Source organism: Aythya fuligula, chromosome Z, assembly GCF_009819795.1.
Source record: "Aythya fuligula isolate bAytFul2 chromosome Z, bAytFul2.pri, whole genome shotgun sequence".
NCBI lineage: Eukaryota > Metazoa > Chordata > Aves > Anseriformes > Anatidae > Aythya > Aythya fuligula.
This window is the reverse complement of record NC_045593.1, coordinates 54,641,608-54,669,008: the sequence shown is the minus strand read 5'-3', so window position 1 is coordinate 54,669,008 and position 27,401 is coordinate 54,641,608. Positions and strand designations below refer to the sequence as shown.

Here is a 27,401-nt window from a genome sequence, read left to right as displayed (position 1 = left end):
GGTCTTCTTCTCAAATACTGCTTTTTTTTTTCAGTGGCTCAGTGAAGAGCTACATATATATAACAACCAACAGCATGGTCTGTAGAGCCAGTAGTAAAGGCAGCGTGTTCGTTATAAATTACCTTGAATTCTGAGACTAAAGGGTATGCCCTTGCTCAAAAAATAGTAAACTTGTGTATGGTCAGGCTTTCTCAGTTCATTTTACAGAATCCTTTTCTCCTACTGTTTGCCTTGATGAAGAGATACACTAGGGAACAGCTGGATTCAAGATATCTAAAAAAAGCAAGCAAGCTCCGCCCCTTTGGAAGCTTGTTTTATTTTAGCATTTTTTGGAATACATTGCAATTGCACATTGGAATAGTGAAGTACAACACAGTGTCACAAAGCTACTTAGGAAACAGCAGGTGTGTCTGGTCTTAAAAACCCCCTGTTCCCACTGCAGTTCTCCACTGCTGCAATATACCATGTTCAGCTCAGCTTCACTAAATCAGCAGCCATTTCCAAAAGTCTTGCTCCATGACCTAAGCATGTTATACAGCAACAAGAGGGGTACTGAGACACAGGTGGAGAGCTACAACCGAACACCTTATTGGCCATCATGAACAGAAGACATCACTCACTAGGCCACCAATAGATGTCTTGTGAGGGGTGTCTGTTCATTCTGCAAAGGCTTCACTGATAAGAGTGTGTCTCATTTCAGGACACATCTTCCCATTTATGTGATATATGTGGTAATAAAAGCAGTAATGAACATAAAACACTTAGACAAATGAGCCAAAACCAACAGCATGTGGGTTTTTTTTTCCCCACATACTTTACCTCACTGTAAGCTTGTATTTCTTGTTGCAATACATTTACATCCTGAAAGTGTGTACTAGTTTTCCAGAAATAACTGCAGTTATTTACTGACAATGTAATGAAAACCACATGAAGAGGAGGAGGCAAAAGACCACGTGCACCCATTTCAGTTTTGCCTTTTTTTTTTTCATTATTAATCCTAGGGGCAAGAGTTTTCAGCATGTAACACTAAAGAGCACCTGTTCTCAGAGGATTGCTCATGTGTGTGAAGGAGAACAATAAAGACTTTACACCGCAGTTAATGATTATCAGAAATGCCCTTTGAAGTCCATTAACTCACTTGTTTTATTTTGTTGACTCTCTTTAGTTTCAAAAAGTTCATTATAATACCTCTCAAAAATAAACTAGTCACAGAGATATGTGTTCTTGGAAGGATATCACTTCTGTGCAATACCCTGAGCTCAAGTTCTGCAAAACACGTTGTACAAAGCACCTAAAAATGTTCACATGAACAATTTCAGTCTTCTCCTGCAGCTGACCTGCTGCAGAGGAGCTCTGCAGAGAAGGACCTGGGGATGGTGGACGACGGGTTGGCCTTGAGCCAGCAGTGAGCCTTTGTGGCCAAGAAGTCCAACGGGATCCTGGGGTACATTAAAAAGAGCATGGCCAGCAGGTCAAGGGAGGTGATCCTGCCCCTCTACTCTGCCCCAGTCAGGCCTCACCTGGAGTACTGTGTCCAGTTCTGGGCTCCCCGGTACAAAAAAGACAGGGATCTCCTGGAGAGAGTCCAGAGGAGAGCCACGAAGATGATACGGGGCCTGGAGCATCTTCCCCATGAAGAAAGGCTGAGAGACCTGGGTCTGTTCAGCCTGGAGAAGACTGAGGGGTGAACTGATCCATGTTTATAAATATCTGAAGTGTGGGAGGCAAATAGAGGGGGCCAGGCTCTTTGCAGTGCTGTGCAGCAATAGGACAAGGGGCAATGGCCAAAAACGGGAACACAGGAAATTCCACACAAACATGCGTAAGAACTGCTTTACAGTGAGGGTTACAAAATGCTGGAACAGGCTTATATTCATCTATCACTGGTGAATTTTCTATAACAATGTGAACTGCTTCTCTAACAGTCATGTTTCCTTTCCTCACTTGCTAATGCTTCTTGACCAAGTGTAAAAAACACTGTTGGTGTCACTAGATGCAAACAACTGTTATGGAAAATGGAGAGATGATCCGGAAGACCTTCCACAGATGTAATCACTTCCACTATTGCTCTGTAGCCCATGATCTCAAAAAGAAATCGCTATTTGAGCCATAAAACTGTACCAATCCCAACTGAAGTCCACACATATCCTGCTTGTATTTGGCACACCATTTCGGTATTTCAGCCAAAGGCTTCCCCCTTGTTGTTTTACAAGCTTATTTTTGCCACAGTTCTGCTATTTCCTTTCATTGTCAATACAACACTTCAGTTCAACTGGCTTATAAAAAAAACCGCAGCTTTCAGAGATCTCACAGCTCACGTAGTTCTTACATCTTGGTCACTTTGTTCAGTTTTAACAACACATACTGCAGCTTAGACCATTCAGGCCAGCCTGAAATGAACGTCACCTGAGGCTACGGGGGACAGGAAGGTTCTTCTGGGTATCCTTGGCAGAATGAAGAATAGCCATAGGGTTCTGGTTAGAATTATAGCTTTATTATTACATAAAAACTTTAGCAGTCAGCATATCTCATTCCTATGTAAAATTTCTAGCATTTAGCTTACAGTTAATGTAGAATGCCTAATAATTAATACAGCTATCTTATTATATAAAATTCTTAGTTACGTGGACTTTTCAGCCACCTGGATCCTCTGCAGATCATATGTCAAATTCTTAATAATCAGCATATAATACAGCAATCATACTCCACATTCAGACTTCACCTAAAAGAACATGAGTCACTCACTCAGTCCTCAGAGGAAGAAGATGATGGTGGGGGTGTCCCTGGCCTCATGGGGATCAAAGGTTTTGCTGTCCAGCAGCAGTTCCAGTCTAAGCCCCAGTGAGGGCTTACTGCTGCTTGATTTTATAGGCAATATCTCACGTGCTGTTAGGCGTCCCTGTTCCATGATGGGTGTCGCCACGTGTTGGTGGCCCAGCACCCAGGCTTTGATAACGCTGAAGGGCTTAATCACACCGCCAGCAGGAGGCTTGCCTGCTAGTGGCTGTCAACACACCCTGGTGCCAGGAACGGGGGACAGAGAAGGGCAGTGGGGGGCAATACATGGCGAGCTGACTGATGTGTTACAGCTCTTTACCTTACTGTTGGTTCTGCTAACCATATTACAGGGGATTGGGGACAGGGGGGTATCAGTCGCAGTTTACATACCTGCCTCAGGAAATTTCTGCAGAACAAATGCTGTCCTAACTGGCAAATTTACTCAGGATCTGCTCTCTGGATTGTTGCTGGCACTCCACAAAAATTTCTGAGGTGATTTCCCAGGCCTCTCTCTGCTAAGCTCCATTGCTAGCGTGTTTCAGTTCCTCACAAGTCTCCCCATACACGTTACAAAGCTGCGTAGCTCCTACCCTTTTCCGGGTGACGCCTTGCAACTTCGCAGCTCTCTCCTCTGCCGTTTCTTGCTTCTGCGTGCAGACAAGATTCTCATCTCTTTTCACATTCTTCTCTCCTGGAAGACTATGTTTTGCTGTCTCAGGCTGATCAGTGGTGGAACCCAGATAGGTCTATAACATCTACCCCCCTCACTGCAGACCCCAATTCATTTAAAAGCAAACTTCTACCAGGTGTAGAAACACCCCAGCAGAGTCTGAGGCACAACTGACTGACATCCACAAGTTCTTGCAACTATTGCCTGGATCTTACTCTCTAATTTCCAACTCCTATTTATAAACTTCAGAGATTTCCACAGCATTTCTGGCATACCTGCTGAAATATTCCTTTCAAGAAGTCTATTACAAATTCATTCCAATGTGGTATATGCTCAGCAACTTATTTCTGATCTAGCCTCTGTACTTTTTGCTTCAGCTGATAGAGGAACTGAGGCAAATCAATTACTGATTACTGCAAGCAGCACCTTCTACTGCTAGAGTGCAAAATCTTATATTTTGATTTTTTTTTTTTCAGTCTAGACCATCTTGGATATCTAATTCCAGTCAGTAAGCACAGTCAGATGTTTAAGAATTAAACCACGCTCTCAGTGTATTCTCAGATTTGAATTTCTCCAAACCTAGAACATTTTCACCCCAGCAGTGTGGGCAAGCAATTTGAGTTCTTGGCTTCTTCTCTAAGAGGTCTTACATGAAACCCACTATGTAGAGAATACCTCTTCTAGGAACTGGGGAAAATAATAATATGATGATGATGACTAAGATACTGCCAGACTAAAATCTTTCACAAATTTGGGAATATTCCCGTTCAGTTACAAGAAAAGACTAACAATGAAAGTAGTTCTGTGTAGTAAAACCACTTTGCAACAGTGTTTGAATCACATCAGCTGGAGCACAACTTCACTGAAACCATACGCCTATATGTAGGCTTATAAATTATATATATTCCAGATGGACTGTCGTTGTGGTATGAACTAAATGCCAACAAGATAAAAACATGAACGTAAACCAAAAGCCTCTAGTTGCAGCTGCAAAGGAGAGAACAAAGTACATAAAGCAAATGATTTGAAGTGGCAAGGCTGGTTGGGCCAGTAATAAAACAAAAATAGTAATTAAGAAAAAAAAGAAAAAAGCTACTTTGGAATTCACATACAGATTTTAAAATATGATGTATAAACAAAACTGAGAAATTCTGAACATCACAGCCTCTGTGAAGTGTCATTTTTGGTGTATACACATTAGATGTAAAGAGCCAACTCAAGTCACCTGTACCAGGCACCAACTTCAAGATACTCTCACTGACACTCCCAGACCTAAGGAAAATCATTCTTAATTCGTATTTCCAAAAAATCAGACCATGTGTCTGAGAGCATTGTCCAAATGCTTCTGGAGTTCCAGCAGGCTCAGTGCTGTGACCACTGCTCTGGGCAGCCCGTGCCAGTGCCCGAGCACCCTCTGGGTGCAGACCCTTTCCCTAACCCCCATCCTGACCCTCCCCTGTCCCAGCTCCATGCCGTCCCCTCGGGTCCTGTCGCTGTCCCCAGAGAGCAGAGCTCAGCGCCTGCCGCTCCGCTCCCCTGGTGAGGGAGCTGCAGGCCGCCATGAGGCCTCCCCTCATCCCGCTCCGCCCGGGGCTGGGCACACGCAGCTCCCGCAGCGGTGGCGGTGCCGGTGCGGCGGCGAGCGGCGGGGCAGGGCCACGGTCGGCAGCCGCCTCCCGCCGCGTGCCCCGGGGCCGCTCCGCTGCTCTCCTGCCCGGCGGGGCCGGCGTCTCTCGGGCCCGCTTCCCGGCCGGGCCCCGCCACCGCCCCGCGGGAGGCGCCGGCTGCCGGCGGGGCCATGTCGGCTCCGCGGGCCGCCACGCCGGGCCCCGTCCCCGGAGCCGTGCCGGGGGAGGCTTTGCACGGCCGGGCGCTGGAGCTGGAGCTGGGCAGCAGCACGCAGACCTCGCACCGGCTGCTGGCCTACAGCGACGCGCTGCTCTCCATCATCGCCACCGTGATGGTGAGCCCCGGGCTGCCCGGGTTTGTAGGGACCGGGGGGGTGCGGGGAGCAGGGAGCCGGGACTGCGCGAATGTCTATCTGCAGCCGTCTGGAGTTGTGTTGGGCTTCATTCATGCTCCGAGCGAGGAAATGAGCTGCGTGTGTACTCATTGGGCTTTCTTCTTTCAGATTCTGCCTGTGGCCCACACAAAAATACACCCCGATCAGGTATCTCTGCTGTTCTTGTTCTGTTGTTGTTGTTTCTGGTATCTTTGGACATGCATGTGACGTCCTGATTTAACACCCCACTTCAGTTCAAGCTCCAAACTTCACAAAGAAAGCTAAATAACGTTATATCTAACAAGAAATTTCCTCTAGGAGGAGGAGCTGTTGAACTCAAGGTGAAAAATTTTAAATACTGAAGATCCGTGTAATCTACAGGAGTAATGACATAAAACCTGAATGAAATGTATATGTATACACATCATAGATTTTATACTTTTATTATACATACATTTTATACTTTTATTATACATAGATTTCATACTTTTGTATGAAGATAAATTACCTGTCAAACCAAAGCATCTTCCAGAAAAAAAAATTTAAAAAATAAATAAAAATCAGCTCTTATTTGTAATATATCATCTGTCAGAGAAGCCACTTAATGTAGTGCTGGCTTTAAGACCAGTTTAATCACAACTGTAATCAGAATAATAATAATAATAATAATAATAATAATAATAAAAAGGGACTACAGAAAATTAAATCAGAATGAAGCAGGAGTGTTGGGCAATGCAATGTAGTCTCTTGAGGAGATTCACAATTTTTTTAATCACAGTTTGTTTATCCGCTCTTAAAAACAGAGCTAGACTCAATGTTGAACGTTTTGCCTCAGTTTAGGAAACTCGGGTATGATCCAGCAAATACACTGCATCAGTCTGTGTAATCTATTCTGATGTTGTGGTGGTATGTGCAGAACTGATGTGGTTGAGCTCTTCCCTGCCTCATTGTGAATAATCATCATATGAAAATCCGTAGGATGCATTTACTTCAGAAGTCACTGTTAAGGAAATAATAGGGATGTTTTGTAGCCAGCCCTTCTCCTAAAATGCATTATCACAGTAACAGCAATGTGAGAGTGCATGAATGAATCAAAGGGTGAACTGAGGTCTGGAAAGCCCAAATTTTACAGGTTGAAGAGTTGTGTTGGAATATCATAGTCCATTAACTACACATTTCAGTATACTTATCAGTGTCTAATACAGTTTGTCTGCATGATGGTAAAAAAAAAAAAAAGACTATTGGAGGAAAACTGCATTACTGGCAAGCGTTTTCAAAAAAATACTCTGTATGACTGCATGTCATTCCCACTTGTAAGTAATGCTAGTACTTTCAGAAAATAACTATTTTTTTCTTTCTGTCTGGGTGACACTTTTTATTTTGTTTCAGAAACTAGGTGAAAGCGTTCAGCAACTTCTTCTAACAAAAATTGCAGTCTACTTGATGACCTTCTTAATAGTCACAGTGGCATGGGCAGCTCATGTAAGGTAGGAACAAGCAAAAATGTTTAACTCCACTACAGAGTCAAAGAAAAGCTGTTGTTTAAAAGGGCAGAAGATCACCTTCTGTCTGATACGTTCCTATGTTGCTGATATGTTTCTGGACTTTTTGTTGTTGGATAGTAATTATGAAAATACACTGTAAGAAGTGCTATCCTAATCAGTGACTTAATGTGTTTCTACACTATAGAAACTGTGATACAAAGAAAAAGAAGTATTATATGTCCTTAAATTCAGAGTTACTCTTCATTTCACTTAATATTCTTGATGGAATTAAACGTAAGAGTATGCTGAAAAAGCATGACATTTTAAGTTGTGTGATGCACAAATAGAGGAATCCAGATAGGACTGCTGGCCTAAAACTTGTCTTTTTCAGTCCTCAGCAGTGCTTCTTGCAAAACTAGTTGTGATGTTGCAGATGCTGCATTTTCCACAGCTGTGGACATTGCCACTTTGCCGCTTACACGTACCTTAGTAGTCAAAAGGAAATTAATATGCAGGTGTTTTGTGGGGGTAGGGCAGCAAGCATTTTTTTTTTCTTCTGCCATAGTATTTTGAGGGTTTTTATTCTTAAGAACAAGGTAAGCTGGTCCTCTTTCCAAATCCATTCATTTAAAGACAGTTTGGATTGTGTTCTAATGAAGTCACTAAAAAATAAAGTAACTTTGCTTTCTTTAGAGATCAGTTGTACGGAGGCAATTCTAATTTGTCATTTTTTTTCCCTAATAGCCTGGATTCTTGGTAATACATCCAAGTATTTACAATAATTAGATAGCAAACAGCTATAGTCCAAAGCAACATTTTGTTTTTCAAACTTGATATGCTTACCTCTAGTGAACACCTTGCAGTGTTAACAGGTGAGCTGAAATACGACAGTCAGTCTTTGGTGTACTTCTTTCTGGGTAAAGCAACAGCCTCTTAAAAATTAAGGAAAACATGAAATGTAATTGAGTGTTATTAATTTCTAAGTCAGCGTATATTAGAAAGCTGTGAATAAATAGATAGGATAGTTTTAAAGGAAACATGGCCTGAATAAATGTTATCTCTATGGTATTATTAAAATCCTCTCAGTCAAGCTAAAAATCAAGGCAGCTCTGCAGTTTACTCTCTACAGTATTGGAATCACAGGGTCATAGAATGGTTTGGGTTGGAAGGGACCTTACAGATCATCGAATTCCCCCACCATCCTATTGGGAAGGGACACCTCCCACTGGACCAGGTTGCTCAAAGCCCCATCCAGCCTGGCCTTGAATACTTCCAACGATGGGACACTGTAAGCAATCATGGCAGTGCTTTTTTAATTTATCACGTTAGCAAATATTACCACTGTTTTTCCTCTAAGTAAGTGGATTGATCCTATTCTGTCAGAGGCGCAACCTGTGATTACCTCCTGTGTTCCATTTTCCAAGGTGTGATACCCATTTGTAGCTCTCTGCATTGTTAGGATTGTGGCGCCTTGATGTGTCAGAATGGCCATCTTGATTCCTTTTTCACACATGAATTGGCTCTTAACAACAGTTAAATTTACCTCACAGTAAAGGTACAATTACAAGTGCAGAGGAAGGATAGAGCCAAAAAAATAAAAAATAAAAATAAGAGGTCAGTTTGATACGTCTTATGCCACTTGTCCTTCAAATAGAAATGGGGTTCTTAACAACTTTTCCATTGATTGGACTTGACTGTTCATATCTAGCTTTTCATTTTTTTTTTTTTCTAACAAGTGACTTCCATGTTTAAATTTATGTTTTGGTAGCACTTGGACTGCTTGCCTAAATTCTGGAGCAAGGGAAATCAGGTTCCCCTGTAATACAATAAATGCATAATTTGTATGCAGTGTTGTAACATATTTCGGGAGCTGGCTTGTTCATGGTATCTTAACTTGCCTTGACAGGTTGTTTCAGGTGATAGAACTTATAGATGACGTCCTTGCGCTTCTAAATCTGGTGAGTCTTACCCAACATACCTGTGATTAGCTACCAACTGTAGGTCACTTTTTCTTTAGACTGTATACATACAACAGAATGTTTCTAATTTAAATCAATTCCACCAAATTTCAAAGCCCATAAGGTACAGAGAGCTTTAACTCCTCTTCGCCAAAGCACATGTTTGATAACTAACTTGCTTTTAACTTGCATTGTACACCAAAAGAAGATCTGCACGAGGTTAGGTGGAAGTTCATCTTAGGGAACTCAAGAGGTACCTAAGCACAAAGCTTTTGACTTTCCTGGTCTATGTGACTTTTTTCCTCCAGACTTGAGAAAATGACATTTTATGTCTTTTGTGGCAAAAATGATAGCTATGGGTTTGAGTTTGAGTTAAGGTTTCAGCCATTTCTATGTTTGAGTTACCCAGAAATTCATTGTGAAGCTTATTTGAAACACAATCTTAAAAAAAACTACGTCTGAGAGACCAGTCTCTGATGCAGTGTTTTGAGATTCACTCTTTCCTAAACCTTATCTGTTAAAAATTCTTTCTTTATTTGGGTGTGTATTTTTTAATGAGCTACCTTGTAATATCTTGGTTACAGTTAGTTGTAATGGGATGCTGCAATGGAAAGTGTATTTCTGCTTTCAGATAAAGCTTCGTATTTTTACTATATTGCTTAAAATTCGGTTCTCTCGACAATGTACAATTACACAGTTTGTTTAACTTTAGTGACTAAAAAATACTGAGTTTAAATTCTGTGAGAACACTACAAGAATTCATGTAAGAAGAGTTGTTTAAGGCATATAATTCTTCTGTAATTTAGCTTTCAAAACTATGCATTTCATAGAAACATTGAATGGCTTGAATTGGAGGAGACCTTAAAGATCATCCAACTTCAGCACCCTGCCATAGGCAGTGATGCCACCCACTAGATCAGGCTGGCCAAGGCCCCATCCAGCCTGGCCTTGAGCACCTCAAGGGATGGGGCATCCACAGCTTCTCTGGGCAGCCTGTGCCAGACTCATGGCCCCTTACAGTGAAGAATTTCTTCCTAATGTCTAATCTAAATCTGTCCTCTTAGTTTTAAGACCATTCCCCCTTGTCCTGTTATTATCTATTTGAGTGGAGTCCCTCTCCATCCTTTTTATAAGACCCCTTTAAGTTTTGAAAGGCCACAAGGAGGTCTCCCTGGAGCCTTCTCTTCTTCAGCCTGGACAGCCCCAGCTCCCTCAGCCTTTCTTCACAGGAGAGGTGCTCCCCCTGTCTGATCATCTTTTCTGCCTGTTTTAGGTTTGTTTGTTTGTCCTTCCTTAGCTAATATTTGAAAAATTTATGATCAGAAATTAATGGCTTTGTCAAGGGAAATCACACATCCTAAGGAGGCGCTTCTATTTTTGGCATTGCTAGTCCAGTGAGAAGTCTGTTAGGAGCCATAAGGAAGACTTTTATCTGTGGCACTGTAAAGAAAACTAGAATTTTCTAAAATAAGTGTGTACAGTTTGCATAGCAAACCTTGAAGGTGTGTACAGAACTGGCTGTATCTTTCAGTCATAGCTCAGCCACTTCAGAAATGTTTTCTTCTCAAGATGCAACACTTGCATTTGAGTTGTTTGTGTTCAATTCTCTGGCTACATCTTAAATGATGCTATTGCTTGCTTGTAGTTCACCTAGTGTTTCAGTACACTTTTTTTCTTTTCTTTAGGCTTGTATGATGATCATAACTTTCTTGCCATACACTGTAAGTACTTTTCTAAATGTTGACATATATTTATGTTACGGTTTTTTCCTTATTTGGAAAGGTTATACCAAAGTATTCCGAAAGCCAGGAGACTATTATTATAGTGTAAACCCTGAATCCATTCTAGCAGTTAATTTTACAATTAGTGCATTAATCCTTAATTTCTTAAAATTCATCAAAAAAAAAATATGGAAGAATTTTCTGAAAATTCTTCATCTCCTGCATGTCATATGTAGGCCTGGCAGAAAATGGGTAATGTGTAAGATAAATAATAACCATGGAAAGCCATAGTATCCCAGGTTTTATTTAAAAGAAGCAGATGAATTGAATGTCAAAGTTCACTGATGAGAATTTTGAATTTTCTAAGGGAACTATACCTGTATTTCAAACTCCTCTTTAGATAGCAGAGTATTTTACTCTTGTAACCTGGAGAGAGTTTTTGGTATCATTTGTGGCTTATTCAGCAGTGGTGGTTCTAGCAAAAAGTATCTACTTTTTAAATATGCAGATTTGATGATCTAGTAATTTGTTTCTCCATGGATATATCTGTGTTATGTATTAATCTGCAAAGAATAAAGCTGTGGTCAGCAAAAGGGCCTTTGTCAGCAAGAGCACCTACTTCTTCCTTTGCCTCCAAGCTGAAATAATTTTTGGAAAGTTAGCTGTGTTACCCTAATACACACTTTTACTGCCCGCTTCTTTTTTTTTCTTTTTTTTTTTTTGTCTCACCTAATGAAGCTGCAGAAGTTGATACAACAAGCAGCCATGGAGGTAGAGAAATTAAAAGGTTCAAGAAGGTATCTTAATATCAAGAATATTCAGTTATGAACATCTCGTCTACTGAAAATGTTAAACTTCATGCTCAGCTGCAAATCAGCCTGTAGTTATTAAGAAGACATAGCATTAGAGGGGGTGAATTTTAGCAGTATCAGCATATGAGCAAAGCCGTCTATCCAGATACCCTCTGTTGGGATGCTTGCATGTGCTTGTGGCTAGAAACTGCATTTAGTGGAATTATATCAGAAAGCCAAGTGTTTATGCTTTAAAGTTTCAGTATCGAATGAAGAATACTCCTTTTTCTCTGTTGTTGTTCCTACGTTGCTTCCAAACTAAATGTTTGATCTGGTTGCATTTTTTCTAGTTTTCCTTAATGGCCTCCTTTCCAGGAGTACCTTTTGGAATATTCCTGTTCAGTGTCTGCGCTGTTGTCATTGGCCTTATACAGGTATTAGAGCTATCCCCTTACATTTTCACTTTTAGAGCCTAGATTCTATTGGGCAGAACTAAAATTAGGTTTATTAACTGTGGATATAAATTGCTAAGTGTCTTTTTCTTTTGTATAGCAGTATTTTTCAAAGCTGCGCCTGTTGCTGTGAGAAAACATGTGCTAATGAGATGATTGACACTGTCCTGTGAAACTGATACATGCAGCTAAATCAGCTGACCCACAGAATTTCTTCCCTCTCTTTAATTTTTTTTTTAAATTCTTTAAATTTAAATATTGATGAAACAGTAGTTGACCTTGCCTGCCTAAGTTCCCACTGAGCCACACAGCAGTGGCTGAGTGAACAGAGAGAGGCTTTCTGACTCAGTGCTAAATACATAGCACGGCACTGTTTGTTGCCTGGAACAGTGCCTTGTCACTTTCTGTTCCTTGCTATGGAGGCCTGCCTTCTTCATGTAAGATCCATGGTCATGTCATGCTCTGCAGAGGAAACTAAAATCCTGATACACAGAAAAGTGTGAAATCGCAGAGTTTCTAAGACAGGTCCTCCATGTGGGAGTGAAAAATAAGGTTGAATGTGTTCTGGAATTTGTAAATATATTTGTTTATTTATAATTTTGCAGTTATAGTGCTGAAATGCTGTGTGTACTTGTGTGTATTACCTTCAGTAACGCTCTTCTCCTTGCAGGCTGTGATAGTACTGTATGGATTCTATCACCCACACTTACTGAATCAACAGATACAAGTGTCTGAAAATCAGAATTTCTATAAGCGTCATATCTTGAAGATTATCCTAAGAGGACCGATTTTATGTTTTTTAGCAGCTGTCTTTTCCTTTTTCTTTATTCCTTTGGTAAGTTCTCCCAGTTAACAGAGTACTTGGGTACAGCAGTATGTATTATCTGTGTTTGTGCCTGTGTTAAAATAATGGTGTCCACGTTAAATATGCAGACTTTCTCAGTTGCTGGTTTTATGGTGATGTAATCATGGTTGCTATTTTGCATTGGATGTTTTCAATTCATACAGGCCAATTTTGTTTAATCTATGAATTTTGCATGGGTTTTCAAAGAATATTCTGCTACAGTATTTGCTTTACTTGCTTAGCCTTGGTTTTTGTAATGGTTCCCTTAATTGATCTTCAGAAGCAGATCTAAACAGTAACTTAGCATTTTGCTTACCGTAAGTCAGTGAGATAATGTGAAAGGTTACATGAAATAAACATCACACTGCACAACTGAAGATAGGTGAATATAATTGCTGTACTCGCAAGGTGCAAGAAGGAATTGAATAAATAGACCAGTTAGCCAACCTGCATCTCAAAACAAATGTTTTTCACTAAAGCCTGCACTTATGGCAGCCTCGGCCACCTTTATTAAGTGGTAAGGTTGCATCTACATATTAATAACCATGGAAAATAATCAATGTTTTTACCACAAAATTTTGGTTACTATTGATAAAAGGGCCAATTATGAGTCCAAGCATGAAAATATCCAATTTTAACAAAATACTCTCCTCATCTCAGTCTTCCCTGTTACTTCCTTCTCTCTCTAGTTCACTAGTATTTTTATTTTTTTTTAATTAACATCAGTCAAATTAATCTACAGGTTGCACTTGTGTTTAGACTTGTGCAGTCTGTGAACCACTTGTGACCCACTGAGCTGTTTTTTGGACAGAAGTAGTACACAGAGACATGCAGCATATGCAAATTCCCCCCTAAGTACAGCTGGCACAATGGGACAGAGACAGTTACACACTTCAAAAAGCATGTAAAGTTCAGGACACAGACACTTAAATCATGGTCTTTTTTTAGGGAACTTGTTGAAATAAATGTATTCAAATTTGAGAGAGATGGGGTGTTTTTGTAATAATGACTTTTCACAGAGATGCTTAGCAGAGCTTCTGCCTTCATCAAAGACATAAAGGAACCAGCAGAGATTCAAAGAATTTTATGAAGTTCTTACAGAATGCTGGTCAAAATCTGCGAAGAGCTCTGTCCTTGAGAGTATCCCTCACGGCTGTTTCTTTGCTTTAGCTTAAGAAACCTTTATATCTCCTTCCTTGCCACCACCCTCCATCACCTTATTTCAATACATTTTTTGTGCAGCCTGCTGGAATTAAAATTGTGATTCAACCAAAGAAAGTATTTTGTGCTTTTCTTGTTTGTTTTCTGGTTTTGTTGTCTACAGCCTTTCCTGATCACGTTATTACATTGTTATCCAAATAACTTGCCAGCACAATGCAGGGGTGCTTAGGAGTTTTAGCTGTCAAACTTGACATTTCAGGTTGAGTGGCAAGTGACAGATAGTATTAGAAATATGCAACGGTTCTCCAAACTCCCAAGAAATCGTTACTGCATTTGTTAGCAGGATTATTTCTCTTCCTGTTTTAATTCAGTATTCATAGCTGGCACTAAACTAGCTATCAAAACTAAACTAGCTATCAAAAAGCATTAGGATGCACATGTAATATTCAAGAGGTGCGTGTTGATTTCAGGTGAGTCATTTCCATGTCATAAAATCAAGATTTTTTTTCTCAATGTGATTATACCTAAAGGTTGAGAATAACAGTTTAATGTTAAACTTAGAAAGAAATTTACATTTTGATAACTAAATTTAACCTCTGTTTATTTTTTTCTCCATAGTCTTACGTACTTCTCGGGCTTGTAATCATTTTTCCACATCTGTCTCGATTCATTACGTGGTGTAAAACCAAGATTTTGGGTGAGTAAGAGCATTTCTAGGGAGTATGTTCAGATATGTTATTAGGTTGTCAACATGTTATCCAAATAGCACGGAATGAAGTAATTTTAACTCTACTTCCAATTTCACTCTTGGCGTACAGTGATTTGGTGTTTTATTGCTTTGCTTCCAGTTTCTCCGTAGCCCTCTGCTTTCCCTTTAATTTACTAATAGATACATGTATATGTAAGGTATGCATTACTAAGTTGTTTCTGAAAGCAAAACCTCTCTGTTTTTTGCTGAGTGATGGCTGCAGGCAATCCTTCTTCCCTTCTAAAAAAGGAGAATGAGGACAGAAAAATATAGAAAGCAAGCTCTGTACCTGTATCATTTCCCAGCAGTACTCTATGGTCCCACATTCTCAAACCAGCAATCAGCAGCATGTTTGAGAGTCTGTAACAAGCAGATATGTAATTGAAGCACATCTAGTGTAAGTAACTGTTCAGTGCATTATGCCTTACGTATCTAACTGCTGTGGTTTAAATTCACACATGGCTAAAGGCAGCCTAAATCCATGCTGCCTTCCCTCATGCTCCTTGCTGAGGTTCCTTCCGCCCCCTTTCTGTCAACACTGACCATTGCATAACCGTGCCAACAGCCACTTCTGCTATTCAGCTCTGCTGAGACTCTACTGAGGAGAGATGTTGCCAGTGCCAAAATAAAAGAGGAGATGTTACCACGCAAGCTATTTAGCCAAAAGAGGCACTGCCCCCCTTTGAGAGTAATATTAACTGAGCAGAAAAATACCAAACAGATGTATGTCTTTGGAATAAGCACTGCATAGGTGAGTCAGCAGAGTAACACCTTTGTGCCTCTGCTGCTCCATTTTAGCCCAGGACAAGTCTATCTTTGTTTGCTACGAATAGGAACCTATTTGATTCTGCCATGCAGAAGCAGGATTAGACAGGTAGAAATGCTTTGAAACAGCTGAAGCCAGAGTCTCAGATCCAGAGAAAAAATGGGCAGAGATATTTTGCTGTGCCTGCTGCAGTGGGCACACCGCTGTTCACAGCCAGGTCAAGGCTGTATTTGTCTAACCCTGTCAGATGGCTAACGTAATTTACTGTTATATTGATTGAGATGTGTTTACACTTGCTTTTTAATTGTGTTTCTCTCTTTAATTCTGGAAACTGCAGGCTTTTTCTTCATCAAATCTATACTCCTGAGGTGGTGCAGCTTGGCTAGCTGGGCAATTCAAAGCTCAGTCTTTAGGGATGAGTTTGATGTTTTCCTTAAAAGCTCCAGAGCCCCATCTTCCGGCGAAAGGCTGGATTTATTTTAAAGCAGGTGATTTCATGTGCCAGTGCAGCCCCGGTTCTGCAGTGAGGTTTTTCTTCCTGTGCAGTATAAGTTCTCCACAGTGTCTTTGGGGACCCACAGTTATTAAGGCTTCCTGGGGAAGATGTCCTGTGCCCTCCTGGCACAGCATCTGATTTGTTTAGCTCAAATATTTTGTTCAATTAGAGCTTTGGGCCCGTGTTCATTTGGTGGAGATGGTCTGCTACACGGTTTAAAGGACAGGGATTTTTTGTCTCTGTTGTGCTTGTCCTGTAGGGAAGCAACATGAACTTCAGGGGGAGCCACGGCTGCAGGAAAAAAAGTGGAATGAGTGACATGTGTAGGTGGATAGGACCCTTCTTTCTATGGAAAGATTTTGAGGGGTGGAGAGAAAGAAAAAGGGAGATCACAGTAGGTTTTTTGTTGTTGTTGTTGTTTTTGTTTTTTAATGCTTTAAGTACCTTGCTTTGTACTGTCTGATTTTTGTCTTTCATTAGTATACATCCAGGTTTGTTTTCCAGGTCAGAGAAATGAAGAAGAGGAATACCATAGCTTAGAAACCTTTAGTTTTTACCTTAGTGAGCCTCTGAGTAAGGAACGGGTAGAAGCATTCAGCGATGGAGTCTATGCCATTGTAGCAACCTTGCTCATTTTGGACATATGGTAAGATTTTGTGTTGCCTCTGACAATTAGTGTTAACTATAATGCCAATTCATGTCTATATGTAATATCTGAGGAAATAAAGCTAACCAAACATTGCTTTTTACTTCTAAAGCCTGTAGTGGTTATCTCAAGTGTGATATTTTGGAAAGTTACAGTGCACAAATGGAAGATATTTTTAGCACATTTCAGAAGTACTAATCATTAGTCTGTTTAACGTATATTGGGTTGGAGAGTCTTGAAGGACAAAGTCTCCTTTATGTTTAGATGTGTTTTCAGATAAAAGCCTTTTACCAACAAAAGCTGTTTAGTCCCTGTGGCAGCTTTATTAAATTAACCTGAAGGAAAGCCAATTTTCTTTTGTGTTTCCTTTCAGATTTAATTTAATTCATGAACTTTTATTTGAAATGCTTCTTTTGAGGTACAAACTAGAGAACTACAGAGTGGATGCCTGTTCTTTCCTACACACCCAGATTAAAACAAAATACTTAACTGTTGCCCCAGGAGTGTTTTTATAAAACTAACATGCAAAGTAAAGTGAGTTTTCTCTCCACAGTGAAGACAATGTCCCCGATCCAAGAGAAGTGAGAGAGAAGTTTCATGGCAGCCTTCTTGAAGCTTTAAGTGAATATGGGCCAAACTACCTTGCCTACTTTGGCTCATTTGTAACAATTGGTCTCCTGTGGTTTGTCCATCACTCACTTTTCCTATATGTAACAAAAGCCACCCGATTAATGGGACTGCTTAATATACTTTCATTGGCATTCATTGGCGGGCTTCCACTGGCTTACCAGCTGACCAGTGAATTTGCAGAGAAGTCTCACAATGAAATAGAAGCCATTCAGGTCAGCTGTGTTATTACTTTCTTTGCCAGCATATTTCAGTTTGCAATATGGACTACAGCCCTCCTGCATGAAAGGGAAACGTTGCATCCTTTTGCTAGGTATGGTGGCAAGGAGCATGCCTTCATGTTTGCCAAGCTGGCTCTCTACCCTTGCGTAAGCCTAGGGGCCTTCTTTCTAACGTGCTTGTTAAGTGAATTTAGCACAGAAATTTTCCATCTTATGCAGATTGTAATCCCATTTGCTTTTCTTGCCTTGCGCATTTTTGTTAGAATTTCCTTAACTCTCATAAAGTCTGTGATGTCTCTCTCCAGGCGGAAGGTTGTACTGCTAGAAGAGGAGGAGGCATGTTTGTCTCCTACTGATACACTGTCATAAATTTCCATGCAGTGCATGCGAAGTTGCAACATTAATTGCAATTCTTCTAACTCACATTGTCTTGATGTGTAATCTGTATTGATCTAAATTAAAGCCTGTGTTTGCCATAACTGGGTCATACTTCAGCTGTAGCTGGTCATGCTTGAGACTCTGCAAAACCAGTAACTGAAAAAAATAAGGGGGTGGGGGAGAAGGAGCTAAGTAGGGAAGACAGAAAGCATGTTCCCCTGCCTTGACAATTAACCTTTTGGAAACAAATGCTGCTTGAAGTACAACTGCAGTGATGATCGATGATGAAATACACAGATACCCAGCAAAATATCCTTTTTCAGACCTGTGATAGTCATTGTGGCAACCAAGCACAGGTGTAGAAGCTGGTTATGCTGCTACAAGATAGGGAGTGAGGTTTGGAAGAGATGATGGAGACCTGTTTTTCTGGATGGTGAATCACTGTAAACATTTGTGTATACAGATTGGTGGTCTCCCTTTTAATTTTATTTTTATTTTTTATGGTTTCGTTGCCTCTTCTGTGTAGCCACAAACTTGTGGTAGCGTTTTGAAAACTACTTCATTCTGAATGACTCTGAGCATAAGTTCAGATAGAAGTTGCAATTGAGACCCATATGCCTTCTCCCAGGCTGCCTGAACACAAGTTCTTCAGTCATACTTGTTCTTTTTCGAAAGGCTGTATTTCACAAATGAGGATCCATGTGACTACATGAACTAGTTTTGGTATATCCCTGGGAAGAAATCTCAAGAGCTGTGGGACTAGAGGTAAATTTGTCAGTCCTTACATTTCTTTTTGGCAGAGGCATTCGTTTGTATCTTGAACTTAGTGCCTAACAGCTTTAATGCTTTATTTAAAAGCATTTGGGGGATTTTGGTGTTCAAAAAAAAAAAAAAAAAAGCACCACAAAACAAACAACAATAACAACAACAATAAAATAAAACCAAAGTGCTCTGGCAAATAACGCTTGGAGTAATGATAGTGAGAACAAATTCAGATACCTAGTTTCAGTTCAGATCAGTCTGAAAGCACTTGTACTTTTGGTTTGAAGCACCTTGGTACTGACATCTAATCCTTAGTATTGTGTAATTCTTGTGAAAAAGTATCTTCAAATATGCAAGGAGTTTTATACCTGGTTTAGGATAAATGATTTGCAGTAAGATTATGTGATGTGTTACGTGTTGCTCTTTCGTTCTAATAACTAATAAAAGCACTTTTGGTTCTGTGTTTTTGTTTCAACTATGCCGTCGGCACGTAAGCAGTGAATATCTGTATTTGTAATAAATTTCAATCAGTGAAGAAAAACAGCAAAGCTTCCAGCCCTTTATTTCTGCTTTCGCAGTTTGGTCATCTTGTTGCAAATTTTTATCTTCTGTCATAGTAAGTATATGTGTTAATACCAATTTTTTTTTATCAGATATGTGTGAGTGAGCTCTGGAATAGTTTAGGTTCTGGGGTTCAGCTCAGAGAAGTTGATGGATGTAAAAAAAAAAAAAACAGAACTAACCTGCATGCTTTGTGATAGGTAGTGTTTAGACAGTCAGATCGTAAAGGCAGCATGGAAAAACACCTAAACTTTTAATTGGATGTAAAAAAAGGTTTGAAAGGTTTATTCTTTTTTTGTTGGTACTTGAAAATGAGACCTGCAACTGAATCTGACCACAGAGTTTCATTCCAGCGTTTACAGGGATGCTTTGAATTGCACTGAATAAATAAAAGTGACTAAATAAAGCATTTTTCCTTTTTTATTTTTTCCCCATTTGGAAATAAATGATTTCTTCTGCAGAAAGAACTTTTTTTCCTGTAGCCAGGGTAGTAGTATTTAAACAAAATTTCGTAATGTCTCAGAACCTAAATTTGAAGGCAAACTTGATCTGAGTTTTCATATAAACAGAGTTGGTTTAAGATCATTTTGACTGACATTTTTTATAAGTTGACGAAACAAAATGCATTTTGGAAAAAAGCATTGATTTGAATTGTGATATTCTCAGGTAGAAATAATATTCCCAAATCTAACAAGTTACTTTCTACAGGATTACTAATGGCCACAGGTTTTTTGCCTCTAGAAAAGTTAAAGTGACACACTTAGAGTGATTATAATAATCCCAGAATCAAAAGAATGGATGAGGTTGAAAGGGACAGCCGCAGACTGTCTAGTCCAACCCTGCTTGCCAAGTTAGGGTTGGTTTGAGCAGGTTGCTCAGGGCTATGTCCATTCAGACTTTGAGTGTCTACACACAGAGACTCCACAACCTCTCCAGTCAATGTGTCTGAGTATTTAACACCCTTAGAGTAAAAAATGTGGTGGTGGTGGTCCATTTTGAAGGAACTTCCTGAATTTCAGTTTGTGCCCATCGTGTTTTGTTCTACCCCTGGGCACAACCAGGAAGGGACCGGCTCAGTCTTTACTCCTCCCCATCATGTATTCTTAAACATGGGCAGGATTTCTCCTGAGCCTTCTCTTGTGGGCTGAACAGGTCCAGCTCTCTGTCTGTCCTTTCATGAGAGACGCTCCAACCTCTCTGTTGTCCTCATGGCCCTTTGCTGTACTCAGTTTGGACTGTCACTGGCTCTCGTGTACTGAGGAAACAACAACTGAATGAAGCACTCTAGACATGGTCTTAGCAGTTACCTCCCTTTACCTGCTGGTGACACTTTCCGAAGTCTAGGATTTTGGTTACATTCTTTGTCCCAATAGCAGTTTAAATAAAATACGAATGTGAAGAAAGAAGGAAAGCTGCAGTAAAACTTTTGTTCTAATGACACTGGAATTGTTGCCTGTGGTACTGGCACTGCTACTGAAGAAAAACTACCTCTGAAGCTGTGAATAGGTCACGTTTGACAACATGGTCATTCACGGGAGGGTATTTGAAAAGTCCATTGTCTCTCCATTTATAAAACTGTGATTCCAAGATGATGATAGTTTCTTTTGTTCAGGCAGGTTGGCCTTAATGAATTCATGTTCAACATGAATCCATTCGAGACATCAGAAGATGCTAACAGCCACTGGCAGGCAGCATTGTCATCACAGAATGGTTTGGGTTGGAAGGGGCCTTAAAGATCATCCAACACCAACCCCCTGCCATGGGCAGGGACACCTCCCACCAGCCCAGGTTGCCCAAAGCCCCATCCAGCCTGGCCTTGAACACCTCCAGGGATGGGGCATCCACAGCTTCTCTGGGCAGCCTGTGCCAAGGCCTCACTGCCCTCTGAGGGAAGAATTTCTTGCTAATGAAGAGCTATCCTTAGTCTAAGACCATTCCTCCTTGTCTTATCGCTGTCAATCTGAGTGAAGAGTCCCTCTCCAAAGCCTTAATTCACTGCAGCAATTTGGCTTGCAGACTTCTGGTTGGAAAACTTGTGGGGTTAGTTAGCATAGCACGGTGCCTGGTTGCTGACCCCATGTTCGCTATTACCAAACAGGGCAGAGAGGGGGGACGCTTTTGTAGCGGGGCGCGAAGCACAGATCTCCCCCAGCTCTTATAATCTGACATTTTACTGCAGGCAGCTCCCTTCTGAGGGGCTGCACAGACGCCTGGCGGGTACAGCGCCATGGCTGCCATGAGGCGGAGCCGGGACGGGGCGGGCGGGCGGTGCTTCCCCGCCTTCCCTCCACCGCCCCCCGGCCTCCAGCGGCCGCCTCCTTCCGCCGGTTGCCTTCCGCCGCCCCGTCCTCGCCGAGCTGCCAGGATGATCCCCCCGGTGCAGGTCTCGCCCCTCATCAAGGTGAGCCCGCGGCGGCCGCTGCCGCCATCTCGCCCTGAGGCGAGGCGAGGCGAGGCGCGGGACTGAGCCGGGCATGGCCGGGCAGGGGCAGGGGTAGGGGTAGGGGTAGGGCAGGGCGGCGGGGTCTGAGCGGAGGGCACACCCTTGTCTCTTGCTCCCCTGCAGTTCACCCGCTACTCGGCCCTGCTGATGGGGATGATCTACGGCAAGAAGCGATACGGTGAGTGCCGCCCGGGGGGCTCCGCGGCCACCCCGGGCTCGTCCCTGCTCCCCTGCCTCCCTCCCGCCCCGCAAGGGCACCTTGAGGCCGCCGCCCGGCCGCCATTTCCCCCCAGCCCCATGCAGCGCCGGGCGGTGCGGGGCCGTGTGGCTGCGCCTCTCCTCGCCGCCCTCTTTTGGGTTTTTATCCCGGTCTGAGGGAGCTGGCAGGTGCTCAGCGTGCCCCCCCCCCCCGAGCGCTGGGCACCCTGTCGGTAACCACCCGTGTTGGCGGCAGACTACCTGAAGCCGATCGCCGAGGAGGAGCGGAGGGTAGAGGCTGAGGAGAAGAAGAAGCGCGAGGAGCTGGAGAGGATCGCAAAGGAGCTTGCAGAAGGTAACTGTGCACATTACCTGAGCCATGCCGCTGCTCTGTGTGCACCCGAGGTGCTGAGCCATGGGCTGCAGGCTCTGTGTGTCCACAGACTGGTGGCCAGGGCTCTGAAGGGCTCTCCATCCTGCCCGTGTGTGCAGAGAAACAGGGCAAAGCAGTGTTGTAGCCTAGCAGAGCTTAGGCCAGGTTAGGTGGCTGTCTGAATTTCCACTGAGGAAACAAGCAGCTGAAAAGTGTTGTTCATTCTGGAAACAGTATCCCGGAGTTGAGTGTTACCTGTACTCAGCAACCTCTTTTCAGCTGGGTGTAGTAAACCTGTGTCCCTGTTTATCCCTGCTACACCATTCTCACAAAGGCACCTGGTGGTCAAAATCCAATGTCTTATACACCTGCTTGTGATTGCGAGTCACTTTGAAATGTAATCACCGGCATAGTGTTAGAGGTCAGCTTCATTTGTGGTGCCTCATGAAAAAAATGAAGGTGGCCTGCTGCTTTTATATCTCATTCCTTTCTGCCATACAATATTCCTGCTGCCGCATGCTTTCTCTCATCCTCAGCGTTATTTCTTTGGTCTTCTATGCTTTTCCAGTATCATTAGAGCGGAACATGCTCTTAGGCCTGAGTTTAAGTGCACTGAAAATAAGGGAAGACTTGAAGATTACTGGTTAATAACCCTGGCTGTATTTGGTGTAGCTACATGCTTAGTTACTTTTTCTGTAGGTAATATTGGCATTTGTGTTGTCCTGAGCAAGGTTAATGCTGAATAAAGCCCATTAAAACTAACCACAAACAAACTACACGTACATAAAATCAAATAATCAAGTTGCTGAATAGTATTCTTTAATGGAGGCATAGCTATTTTGCACAGGTCTACCGCCTTAAATATGCAGCTTTCATTGAACTATTTAAATTGACTTTTTTAGATATTTTCTAGTTTAGCTGGAGCTTTTTGCATTTTGAGGGACAGGTGCTGTACCACAGGATTGCTACTGAATTTGCTAGTGGAATTCTGTGATGATGTCCTTAGGATGGTTAATCTATTTAAATGCCCTGTAATTGCCTGGCTGCTTTCTCAGCAGCAATTTGGCATGGTTTTCCAGTACGAAAAGCAATTGCTTAACTTGATTCTTTTTTCGTAGTGGAAGATTGTTTTTTAAAAATGGGTAAGTGTAAGTATCTATAATGATAACTCTATCTGGGCTTATTTGAAGTGGCAGTTCCAAGAAACTGTCATTTACCAATGAGTAAGACAAAAAAGTGTCTTTACCCTAGAGGAAAGAAATACACTTCTGTTGAATAAGCAGAAGCGGGAATTGCAAAAGCCAGCTAGGAAAAAATGGCATAATTAAGGGCAGCCTTTGATCCTGCTAGTGTTTTGCAAATTTTAGTGCTGCATGGGAGTGACAAGTAGCCCTAACTGTGTTTGTTTTTCCTTCCCTTCTAGCGAGTGAAGATTCCATTCTGAAATGAACGTAAGATTGGATCTTAGTTTCACGCCTAAATACATGGCTAGGCTCTGAACTGTGTAATGGTTGATGGACTCTGTATGTTATTCTATCAATAAAACACTTAATACATTTCAGTTAGTATTTTTTGACTGAATTGCACTGAAAAACAACAGAAGTACTTGCACAGTGTCAAAGAGGAAACGTTGATCACAAGTTGACCACTGCTGCTGCTGACAGAACACCCCCTTGCATTCCTCTGGCATCAGAGCTGGGCTCCGCACCTATTGCACATAGGGAATGTTTGTGATCAGGATATCCATGGGATTTAACATATTTTTGAGCCCATGGAAAAGGCTGTCATTGCACTTGTTGCCTGTAATTTCACTGATTTTTTGAGCCTTTTGGAAATCTGAGGAATTACTGCTGACTTATTAATAGGTTCTTTTTAAGAAATAGGTTCTTTTTAAGAACCTATTAAAAAAAAAAAAAGTTTTAAAAAGTTTGAAACAAAACATTGCATCTTAACCTCACAAGATAACAGGATGTTTTACATACTTAAAAGCCAACATCCTTTCACAAGGCTTATTTTCAGGAGCTCTAAGATCTGAATTGCTGGAATTTTTTTTATTTATTTATTTTTTTTAAAGCACTGGTGCTCAGCCATGTCTGTGATGCTAAGCTTTAAGCAGTCAAGTACTGATTACGTAAAATAAAGGTTACGGAAAAGAACACCAAGATGAAACACATTGGGGATTCAGCTGTAACACTGTGCTTAAACAGAGTGTGATTATAGTGGTATTTAAGCTGAAATATTTGCATTGTTCTAGTTAAGGGCTGGCCATGGAGGTCAGCATTGCTTTTAGCTGGCGGTTGCTGGAACTGGACCTCCAGTGCGTCCTGGTGAGTAAACACAGCACAAGTAACACTGCTAGGGTGGAGGGTGAATCTGGTGGAGGAGCTCCAGGGGATTTCTGCAGCTTGAGCTGCCTTGAGGCGGAATGTGGCTGAGGTGGAAGTGCCACCATGCCAATGGAGTCCTCAAAACCTGGCTGCGGGGACAGGCAAGCAAACCTCTTGTAAAACATTTTGCACTGGGATAAATTAACAAACAAACAAACAAACAAACAAAAAACAGTGCTAAAGAGCTGTAGTAATAGTACTTCTGAACATTGTAACACATCTTGCAGTGTCCCCTCCTGCTCTCCCACTGGAGCTGAGTGCTGATTCAAAGGTGAAACAACCCCCTTGGGCTGTAGGTAGGTATTCCAGAAGCAGAACTAAATTACAGCACCCCCCAGGGCAGCTGGTTGCCTCGCCTGTCTAACACCTTGAGTGGGGAGCAAATTACAAGCGGTGTGGTTGCGGCAGTGCCACGAGGTGGAGAAACGCCTGTTAGTGAAGGATCGCTGACCCAACAGGAGAGCAGTCCTGGCCTTTTAAAAAATGACTACCCGGTGACTACTATTCTGCAAAAAAATAGGTTCCATCACCCTGCCCGCATACCCTTACAGCCGATGGGAGCAGCCCCGAGAGCAGCCTGGGTGTGGTGGGGAGATGTCTGCTGGCCTCGGAGCCAGGAGCAGCCATGGGAAGCACAGCTGGCATCCTCGAAGTGCAGCTGCCTCCCTCAGAGCCTGGCACATCCGAGACACTCTCAGTAAGTGCAAAAGCAAGAAGCTGCGAGGGTAAATCTAATTAATTCTTACAGCAAGCTTATCTGGGAAGTGGAAAGGAGTCTGAAAATGTAGGAAATGGGGACAGCTATCGACTGCTGTAGCTGGAAATACAGAAAGAAGTCAGAGAAAAGTCAGAAGTGGCCTGAGAAAATACAAAACAGCTCCACCTATTGGGTATTACAGGCAAAAAAAACAAGTTAGCAGCATCTACTGGCTGCTCAGGTGGTGGTATCCTACATCCCCCGATGTCTCTAATGTTACACAAAATGACCCATTTCTATCCCAAATGTAGCTTGTGTCTGAGAGCCCCCACCATGAATGTCTCCATGTGAGACCTGGATGGGCTGGACCCGTGCTGGGGGTGGCTGGGCTCCAGCTCTGCGGAGTGGGCCTTCTCAGCGAGGGTCTGTCCAGCACCGATCTGCACCACCTCTGAGAGCAAGCTGAGGAGTGCTGTAATGCTAACGTTTAGAAATCATGTATGTATTTAGGGATACATGTAAGTAATTGATCATGAGTGTACACTCGCTTTACTTGGGGTCATTTATCACTACTTGTCGTATATACTTGCTTTAGGAATAGCAATTTTTAGTAGGTAGCAATAATGGAATTTAAGACAGAGAGAAGCCTGCACGTCCTTGTGTGTTTTGGAGCCTCCCGAGCCCACCGTGGGGGTGCGTACAGGTGGGCACAGGGTGGGTGACGGCCCCTCTTTGTGCCCACCCTGCATGAAGCACCAGGCAGGCAGGAGCACGGGCCTGTCCCCTCCCACCCCAGAGCACCAGGGGTGACTGCTGCAGGGATGCCGCCTCTGCGTATCTCTGCAGCCCCCTGGGATTCAGCTGCTGGGAATTTCTTGCTGCTGGTTGCTGCACATGGCTTTGCACAGCAGCATGAGGGGCTGTCAGCTGGGACATGGGGTGGAGGAACCTAACCCAATTGCTTTTCTGCTGGTGAGAAAACGTGGAGCCCTACAGCAGGTGGTGGGGCATGCCCGAGGGAAAGGCTACGACACCCAGGAGGCAGAGAGCCAGGGGAGCCAGCACAGATGTGCAGACAGTCCAACGAAATGGCTTCGGGCAGCAGAGCTGTGTGTGCTTTGCATGGGACGCCCGATGTGCTACAAGTGGAATTGGGGTGGCAGGAGGGGACGCAGCCCTCCCTACTCAGCAATTTCACCTCCCAGCCCAGCTCCTGCCAGCACAGGGTGCGCTGACCCCTGAGCACGAGAAACCCTCCCGCAGCACCCACCACACCAGCAGCATCCAGCACACAGGACGGGAAGTTAGCTCTTTATTTCCAGGAAAATGTGTGAAGTCACAGAGAGCTTGTCTCAGCAACAGGCATTTAACCCTACAGGGGCTGGAGGTGATCTGAAACCCCCCCCTTCTTGCCGTGCCACACCAAGATAAGCTCGTGGCGTTTTGCTGGCTGAAAGCAATGACTTGTTTGGCTTCGTGTCCTGGAAGTGCTGCTACGCGATGGGAGCTTCCTACACGGTCACTAATGGAGCTGAGACACACAGTGTGAAGCAATTGCCAGCTGCATATTTAGCTTTCATGCAAGTGGACGGGTGTCTGCATTTTCCTGAAGGACAACTTGCTGCTCACGTAACAGCTGCGAAGCAATAGAGGATTATATCTTGCCTAGTACACTGGGACCTGGATAAACGAGCTCCAGATACCTCTATGGCTATAGTTTTCCTTTTCCTTACAGTACTTCTGTAATGCAAAATAAGTTACTGAAGGGTAAAAGCACTGAAGGTAGCAGGAGTAATAGAAGATGAATAAAATCCCCACAAATTGAACTCTTGTTACATGGCTGATACACCATGCACTGAGAGAGAGAAAGAGAGAGAAAGAGAGAGAGAAGGAGGAAGGGCAGGAGGAGCACAGAAGGGTGTCTCTGTAAGAGTGCAATTGAATGTTCTAACATGGCTGCATTAATAATCTTGAACACTAACTTTTATCTAAAATAGAAGAGTGGAAGTCATCAGTCCTTTGAAGTTTGGAGGGGAATGAGAGGACCAGACATCTCAGAGCAGAAGGAGAAAGGGAAGGAGGGCTGGGACCGATCAGAAGAGGACTGCATTAAATAACATTGGCATTACAAGGTAAAACTGCATGAAGTGAGATGCCACGATTCAGGTTGCTTGGGTAACTGGAGCTGCAGTGAGTGGTTGTAACACACAGTGTAGATGGATCCTGCTGGAGAAGGC

The 27,401-nt window shown here is 42.6% G+C and overlaps 2 protein-coding genes across 2 annotated transcripts; both read left to right on the top strand.

Moving 5' to 3' along the window:
* Positions 1-5,246: 5,246 nt before the first annotated feature.
* Positions 5,247-18,631, top strand: TMEM175 (transmembrane protein 175). Its single transcript, XM_032206363.1, has 10 exons — positions 5,247-5,411; positions 5,580-5,618; positions 6,840-6,937; positions 8,841-8,892; positions 10,578-10,613; positions 11,755-11,838; positions 12,527-12,691; positions 14,480-14,558; positions 16,376-16,517; positions 17,071-18,631. The coding sequence occupies exons 1-10, from the start codon at positions 5,247-5,249 to the stop codon at positions 17,732-17,734; spliced, it is 1,524 nt and encodes a 507-aa protein (XP_032062254.1). The 3' UTR covers positions 17,735-18,631.
* Positions 18,632-21,372: 2,741 nt separating this feature from the next.
* Positions 21,373-23,641, top strand: ATP5ME (ATP synthase membrane subunit e). Its single transcript, XM_032205889.1, has 4 exons — positions 21,373-21,467; positions 21,633-21,687; positions 21,964-22,062; positions 23,504-23,641. Exons 1-4 carry the CDS (start codon positions 21,432-21,434, stop codon positions 23,527-23,529), a joined length of 216 nt encoding a protein of 71 aa, XP_032061780.1. The 5' UTR covers positions 21,373-21,431; the 3' UTR covers positions 23,530-23,641.
* The last annotated feature ends 3,760 nt before the right edge of the window (positions 23,642-27,401 follow it).

Coding starts and splice junctions, on each gene's coding strand:
- ATP5ME (XM_032205889.1), top strand. CDS start 21,432: ATGATCCCCCCGGTGCAGGTCTCGCCCCTCATCAAG. Junction 21,468..21,632: donor AGGTCTCGCCCCTCATCAAG/GTGAGCCCGCGG, acceptor GCTCCCCTGCAG/TTCACCCGCTACTCGGCCCT. Junction 21,688..21,963: donor CTACGGCAAGAAGCGATACG/GTGAGTGCCGCC, acceptor TGTTGGCGGCAG/ACTACCTGAAGCCGATCGCC.
- TMEM175 (XM_032206363.1), top strand. CDS start 5,247: ATGTCGGCTCCGCGGGCCGCCACGCCGGGCCCCGTCCCCGGAGCCGTG. Junction 5,412..5,579: donor CCATCATCGCCACCGTGATG/GTGAGCCCCGGG, acceptor TTCTTCTTTCAG/ATTCTGCCTGTGGCCCACAC. Junction 11,839..12,526: donor TTGTCATTGGCCTTATACAG/GTATTAGAGCTA, acceptor TTCTCCTTGCAG/GCTGTGATAGTACTGTATGG.